Raw genomic sequence first — 7,677 nt, 5'->3', positions numbered from 1 at the left:
TAGGCAAAAAAAAAATATTTTACATATATTCAAATAGAACTCATTCTTGGCTTTGGCTGAACGTCACAGTATAAGAGCCCAGAGCGTAACCCCTCCACAGGCCGTGGCGGAGTAGCGCAGTTGGTAGCGCCCTCGCTTCCCATGCCAAAGGTCGCGGGATCGATCCCCGCGTCCTCCACAGGCGAATATATTTTAAATCCTTTATATTAAGTTCGTTTGCTTGCTTAGGACCGTGCAAATCTTTTGCTCGTTTTTTAACCCACTTCCCGTGATCCAATCGAGCTGACATTTTCCACACAGACTCGTTGTGTGTGACAATTAATTTTTGTGAAAATGTTTTTCCAAAATTTTGCACTGTTTAGGGAAAACAAATTAAATATTTAATTACCAATTGCTTAATACTGGCAGACAATCATCTGACCCATAGATTGCAGCCATCTCAAGCCAGAGGACGAGAGGACTCTAGCCGCCACGCATATAAAGGATTTAGAGTGAAAAACTTTGTTTTTACGGGTTAATTTTTTTATCATACCTCGTAGTTTTAACGCCGCAGGATATAACAGCATTCTATACACATGCAGTCGTGTTATATCCCCTGAAGGTTTTATTTTTTCTAGTTTTTTTTTCTGCTTGGTGGCTGTAACTTTTCTGGAAAATCCATGCCTTCCGCTGGGATTATTTTACTATTTATATATATTCTATTTCCTCGTTCTGGTTTCTCAACAAAACACTTTATTTATTCTGTATTTGGTAATCTTGCGATCCATTATTTGTTTTCAAAACCCTGACTTTTCTCCTTTTACCTTCTGTCATTCTGAATACAAAGGACCTCTACCTGTTATTGTAGACTTCTATATACTTAAAATATCATAATATACCAAAAACATGGAGTGTAGTTATGTAAGCCCTTATGTGTATAAAATATATTTTATGCATGCTCTCTTTAACATTATGAATCCCATGGCTTCTTTCAGTTGCATTATATGTAGTGCATATAATCACTTTCATCTATATTTATTTGCATGTTCATAAAGTACAACTAACCATATTTCATTATACCGTTCTTAGAATTGTAAAGGCAATATACTAAAATATGCAGTCTATTTAAATATCATGTATTGCAATAGACATGCAAATGTTGGGGCCAATATTGGTTGACATTGGACCAACGTTGTTGGCCCAGTGTCATCCAGCATTTACCTAACGTTGCATCTTATTGGGATGCTATGCAATAATATTTTTTTTAAATCACACTTTTAAGCTGAACTAAAGTAGCATGTAATTATTGTCTTAAAATATTCATGTTTTCTAGATTTCCCTCACATCCATACTTAAGAAACACCACTGCTCCCTATTTACAATATGCATGCTTCATCAAAGCCACAGGGCTTGCCTGCTGGGAAAGAGCCATGGGAAAAAAGCATTTTGAAACCTTGGCCTGACAAAAATATGTCTTGCCAATTTTTTTTTCCCCCGCAGAGGACTAAATTAGACGAGTCGCAAATATCTCACGAGACTCAGGTGCTGCACAAGAAAATTGAGGAAGAAGCCTTTAAGCACAAGACTGAGAGGGAGACGCTCTTAATGAAGCAGAAGCTTCTCGACGAGGAAAAAGGAAAGCTGGAACAGATGTACGAGGAGGAGCTCAACAAGGCCAAAGCCTTGCTGATGGCCGAGACGCGGCAGAGAAGGCAGCAGGAGGAAGAGAACAGGAATCTGCGTGCGCAGATTGAGGAGGGCATGAGAAAGCAGAGGAAGAGTGAGACGGAAATACAGCAGAAGCAGAAGGAGCTGATGGACATGGAGAAGAAAAAGTCTGACGAGGAGAAGCGCAGATGGGAAGGGGAGAACCGCCTGTTGCAGCAGAGGCTCCGGGACTTGGAGCATCAGCAGCGGGTTTTGGAGGAGCAGAAGAAATTGGACATGCAGCGTCTCGAAAAAGAGAGGAAGCTCGAGCTTGAAAAGTTAGAGCAGAACAAAAAACGGGAGATGGAGGCTTTGCAGAAGCTGACCATGAAGACCGACAAGGTCGCCGAGAGCAATGTCACTATAACTAGGTCAGGTGTCACTCACACAGAAAGCAACAACAGCAGTCGCCAAACAAGCGAGCAGCAACAAAGTGCTGGCGATAGATACAGCCAGGTTGCAGCGACGCTACTCGGCGCCTCGGGCAAAACTGTAATAGAGACATACACTGAATATCAAATGGAAATTGCTCTTAAGAAACCATTTTTAACCATACCGTCCGGTGTGTTGGCAGGAAAAACCCTTTCAATTTGGGAGATCCTTAATTCCAGTATTATTTCAGAAGTAAAGAGGAGGGATCTAAAGGCATCCTACAAGCAAGGTGTCACAACCGTGGAGACAATTATCATCATAATCATAGAAATTATTGAGGGCAAGGGTCCGAAGATTGACAGGAAAAAGCTCATCGGCGTCCAAGGAGTGAGACGCCCAGTTAGCCTGGAGGCACTGATTAATGCGGGATTGCTAAGCGAGGCGAAAGCTTCTCAGGTCTTGCAGGGGACAGTGACCCTCGAGGAAATTTCGCAGTCTCTGAAATCGCAATTACAGAGCGGCGGTGGAATTGCTGGGATCCTTGTTGAGTCCACGAATGAAAAGGTGGGCATTTACAGTGCAATGAAACGAGGGATTCTAAGCCCGACCACTGCCTTGGAATTGCTCGAGGCCCAGGCTGCCACTGGCTACATATTAGACCCGGCTAACAATGGCAAGCTGACGGTAGATGAGGCCTTCAGGAAGGGGTTGGTTGGCTCTGAATTTCGCGAAAAGCTGCTCACTGCTGAGAAAATTGCAACAGGCTTTACTGATATGCTCACGGGGAAAGTGCTGACACTGCAGAGGGTATTACAGAAAAGACCCGATTTGAAGGTTATGGCTGTTAATTTGTTGGAGGTACAGGCGGCTACAGGTGGGATAATTGAGCCACAGGCAAGCATTCGCCTTCCTCTGAAAATGGCTTATGAGCACAATGTCATAGACACGGATATGTTCCGAATTTTGTCAGGCGTTGGCGAGCAAGCCAAAGGTTTTCATGACCCAGACACGGGTGACAAAATCAGTTACAAAGACCTGTTGGGCAAATGCGTGTGCGATTCAGAATTTGGTTTCTCTCTGCTTCCGGTGAAAGAAAAGGAAAAGGACAGGAGACCCTCGTCCAAATCATCTGTACGGGCCCGTAAGATCATTATCATAGATCCCGATACAAAGAGGGAAATGACTGTGTATGAGGCATACCGAAAAGGTTTCATTGATGTGCACACATATTATAAGCTCACAGAACAAGAAGGTGAGTGGAAAGAAACTGTAACAATAATGCCAGACGGCAGTGTCTCCACTCTTTTGATGGACAGCAAGTCCGGAAAAGAGTTTAACATTGATGATGCACTTGCGAAAGGCATATTAACCGAGGCTAGCTTTAAACAGTACAAGGAAGGATCTATTTCTGTCTCAGAATTGGCCGGTATGCTGAGTGCAAGCGCGCCTGTCCATGAAGTCCAACCATCATCTCCAAGAACACCACAAACTGGCGGTAGTGCTGTGTTTGTGGAATATGGCAGCTTGTGTTCATTCAATGACCCCACAGAGGAAACCACGCCAGTCGCAGGAATTTTAGATCTTCACGAAAAGGAATACATTACCATCAAAGAAGCAATGAAGAGACATTTAGTTGATGGATCAACGGGTCAAAAGCTATTTGAGGCTCAGGCATGCACTGGGGGAATCATAGATCCAGCAACAGGTCAGAGATATTCCCTCGATGAAGCAGTTGCAAAACATCTTATTGATAAAATAATGAAAGAAAGGATTCAACTCGCTGAGAAGGCGTTCAAAGGGTTTGAAGATGCCCGTAATAAAACAGTAATTTCCACAGCGCAGGCCATGAAAAAAGGTTCCTTGTATACTGAGGCAGGGCAGAGATATCTTGAGGTGCAGTACTTAACAGGAGGCCTCATTGAACCTGGTATAAAAGGCCGAGTGCCAATTGATGAAGCTCTTCAGAAGGGCACAATTAGCGAGGTAATGATCAAGAAACTGCGCAATGTGAACGCTTACGCAAAATACATGATTTGCCCTAAAACAAAAGCAAAAATATCCTACAAGGAGGCGATGGATCGTTCCAAGATAGACGCCCCGACTGGCTTAAGGTTCCTCGAAGCTTCTACGCTGACCAGCTTGGGAGTGTCGGCCCAGCAGGCCATTGCTGTGTCTGGGTCTAGCTCGAGCTTTGGAAGTGCTTCCTTCTTTGGCTCGGGTTCAAGTTCTGTTGACAGTGGTGGCCATAGCACAGGGTTTAGCACTCATACATTTTCTGGTCAGACTAGTTTTAGCTCTGGTCAGAGGGTTGCGACTTCTCCTACGATGCTTTCTAACGAGTCCGATCATTTTTTAGGGGTGGGCTCCGTGTCTGAGAGTTCTAAATTGCTCTCGGACACGGAGGCTCCCGAAATGATGATGCACGTTGGCGAGTCAGATTCCAGCCGATCCCTCCAGCCTTCCTGCGATGGTGCTTCGCACAAAGTAAAGGCGGCAGACGGCAGTGCCAACTTGTTTAATTCAGCTGGAACATATCGATCCCCTCCTTTGTCTAGCTATGCCATTTCCCATGAACACGTCGATGGGTCCATGCTTGGAAATACACCTGAGCAATTAATTGTGCATCACCCTGGATATGATTACCTTACCCTTCCTGAAAAACAAAATGCGGAAGTTAAAGATGATGAAAATGTAACCTACTATATTTTGAAAAAGTCACCACCAGGGTCTCCTCCAAATAAGATGTCTGATACTGATTTTGACAGTTCGAAAATAAATGTCACATCAGTAGTTTATTCTTCTGGAAGTTTGGCTGATTATATGGCACAGCCAACCAAAGAAAATGTCATCCCTGCAATCGCAGACGTAGTAAACACCCTTGGTGTAGAAGGTTTATCGTATGAAAATGTAAGTGGCTCCAAAACTACATCTCCATCAACACAGAATTTAAAGTGTGTTTATTCTGACGAAGGCCTAGGCATTAAGGCTTCAAACCAGCATCATGAAGATGAATTGTGTGCTCCTCTCGATATCTGCGAAAGTGAATTGTACAACCAAGGAGGGAAAAATGTCACCGGAACCTCCCAGAAGATTGAGGGTGCTCCACAAAGTGAGAAAAGATCTTATTTTGAACACGACAAAGGGGAGAAGCCTTCAATGTCTGAGAACAGCTTCTACAATTTCTCCTGGGCACAACGGTGGCAGAAGGAGCAAGGCTGCTTGGTGCCACAGAATGAACTGGTAGAGTGCCCTCGCAATGGGGTTGCTGTGTACTTTGGGCTGGACAAGACACTGCTAGGGGACAGCGATGATGATGACCTCTCCTGTGATAACAGCCCGAAAGCTCAAGCATCTTGCAGTGTGGTGCGTAGCACTCAAAGCTGCCTATGTTATCGGTTTAATAATCACTTTGTGATACTTTGCGCATTATTATGTATTCATTAACAAAACAAATGGGGGGAAAAACTAATTCTTTGAGGTATGTACCCTGTAAATGTGTAGCATCCAAGCTAATTTGATAAATGTATATTAGCAATAACTATGTGCATGGAAGCAACTCATTCAGTTACAGTCCTTGATTTGAATATTTGTGTAAAATTTCACTTTTTTCTCTCTTCTGGAAATACACTTGGGTTGGGTGCTTCGATGCAATATATTCTGTTTTTCCTTGCTGTGGTTTCACTTTCAAGGTCATCTCCATCCCTGCTGTCCCTCTCTAGCCACTAAGCTTTGTGCAGTGTTTTTTTTTAATTAAAACCCGTGCTCAACATATGTGTGGAGTACAATGTTGGAACAAACCTGTGTGTGTGTGTGTACTTGTGTCACGTAAAGAGCCAAACCTATTGTGCGAATTTCTCTTGGCGTTCAGCTCCTAAAACAAAGCTAGCTGCAACTTTTACTTTTAATCTCAACGTTGGGGCTATCCAGTGTCTAGTATCAACGTTGTATTGAATATTTTTAATTGGGTGTAATTGTGAACAACAGCCATATCACACATTAGTACTTCTAATCGGCATAATCATTGGTTCACTGCAGCTCAACGACTTAATAGTCCCTACAAGGCGTGTGGTGACGTTAGGAGATATCCATGTGTGTGCTCGGCATTTGAAGGCCTGAAGACCAGAATCAGTGATTTTGCCGACAATGTGTTCAAGGAGGCATTTCCATACCATATCCGGACAGCAGATCGAAGGAAGCTTCAGTCCAGGGAGCATGTTCTGGCAACTGGTGGGCTAGGGCGAGACTTGACAGGGTTGTGCAGAATCGCGTGGCACGGCGTCTTTCATACGGGAGTGGAAGCATGGCCTGCAGGTCTGTGGGGCAGTGGTTGGTGTGCATTTTGTACAAAACTGTGGCAGCAGCAACTTGTTTAAGTCTTTATTTATTCACACGTGTATTCACTTTATCGGGATGTGCCATATGTATTTTTTTCGTTACATCCGTACTTAACCAAATGATGGAAATTTCAATGTTTTGACAAGGAAAAAAAACTGGCGTGAGCCAAAATGGCGAGTGCATATTTTTGCAACGCTTAAATTCTTGGAACGTTTTGCTTCCGTTGATGAGAGTTTGTTGGTGTTTAATGGTGGTGATGCTCTGAATGTGTGTGTTATGTCTAAAGTAGGGTGTGTTAATCCTGCTCAAAGTGCATTACCAAGCTGCAACAACGTTTAAGATATGCGAAGGCTCTTTATACAAATTTCTCATTAAAACTATTGGATATGTCCCATCTGCTAACGAGGTGTAGTGCCCGATATGTTGTGCTATGCCTTTCACACTCCCTTTGAATTATCTGTGGAGAATTATAGAAAATAATTCCAGTATTATGGCCAAAAGTGCGAGTTGTGTAGCTGCTTGGTATGCATGCTCGGCGTTATATGTGCCTAAAATTGTGAAAAGGTGAACTTTTCCAATTTGAAAGTGTTACTCTACGGTGTTGCAGGTATGCAAATTATATTTCTATAAAAAGTACATAAACGTACATAAAAGTCATTGCAAATATAAAACCGTCCTGAACATATAACTGTAGCACCATACAGTCTCGACACTTTCGCAGAAACTGCGTTGAACTCTGCATGCACCGTGCTTGTATTTGCAATTGCCAGCTTAACTCCACCTTGAGACGTTGGTATTTTGACGTTGAAATGTGACGACCACAAAAAAAAATCACGTGTACAATTTTTTTATTTTTGCGCCACTAACCGGATTCTCGGCATCCTCGCCGCCCACCCAGACGTCCCTGGAACAGTCCAGAGAAGGTCACCTGTCAAAGGTGGACGAGCTTCTCTCGTGGGTGTCGGGCATCGGCGAGAACCTCCAGAGCAGACGAGCGCAGTCCAGTGGCCTCAGCCCCGACTCTGAGCTGCTGGACCAGAGCTGCAATGAGCAGCAGGTGAGGAGGATGCATTCAAATGTTTCGTGATTGCGCGACAATTGATCGACGCGCGCGCGAAACTCTTACGTACGTACGTGCGTACATACGTGCGTGTGCGTATCCCTTTACGTGAATTCATCGCACTGACGGATGAGGGCCTCCCCCGTGCCGTGCAGGTCGTGCGAGTTGTTCGGCCATACTTCGCTACGTTGGTCAGTTGCTGGTTGTTGAATGTGGGGAGCATA

The 7,677-nt window shown here is 43.9% G+C and overlaps 2 protein-coding genes across 5 annotated transcripts in view; both read left to right on the top strand.

Annotated features, from left to right (window-relative positions):
* Positions 1-7,677, top strand: part of LOC144717881 (microtubule-actin cross-linking factor 1-like) — a 261,212-nt gene that overhangs the window by 167,060 nt on the left and 86,475 nt on the right. For all 4 annotated transcript variants that reach the window (XM_078593630.1, XM_078593631.1, XM_078593632.1 and 1 more), the window contains one exon: positions 7,292-7,450. In XM_078593630.1, the coding sequence (XP_078449756.1) occupies positions 7,292-7,450 (159 nt within the window). The remainder of the gene's footprint in view (positions 1-7,291; positions 7,451-7,677) is intronic.
* Positions 231-7,285, top strand: LOC144717882 (uncharacterized). Its single transcript, XM_078593633.1, has one exon. It carries the CDS (start codon positions 1,363-1,365, stop codon positions 5,500-5,502), a length of 4,140 nt encoding a protein of 1,379 aa, XP_078449759.1. The 5' UTR covers positions 231-1,362; the 3' UTR covers positions 5,503-7,285.

The sequence above is a fragment of the Lampetra planeri genome, chromosome 4 (assembly GCF_965212315.1).
Source record: "Lampetra planeri chromosome 4, kcLamPlan1.2.h2, whole genome shotgun sequence".
NCBI lineage: Eukaryota > Metazoa > Chordata > Hyperoartia > Petromyzontiformes > Petromyzontidae > Lampetra > Lampetra planeri.
This window is presented reverse-complemented; position numbering and strand designations above follow the sequence as displayed.

Bases quoted from the DNA above. Each gene is read 5' to 3' on its own strand.
- LOC144717882 (XM_078593633.1), top strand. From the start codon at position 1,363: ATGCATGCTTCATCAAAGCCACAGGGCTTGCCTGCTGGGAAAGAGCCA.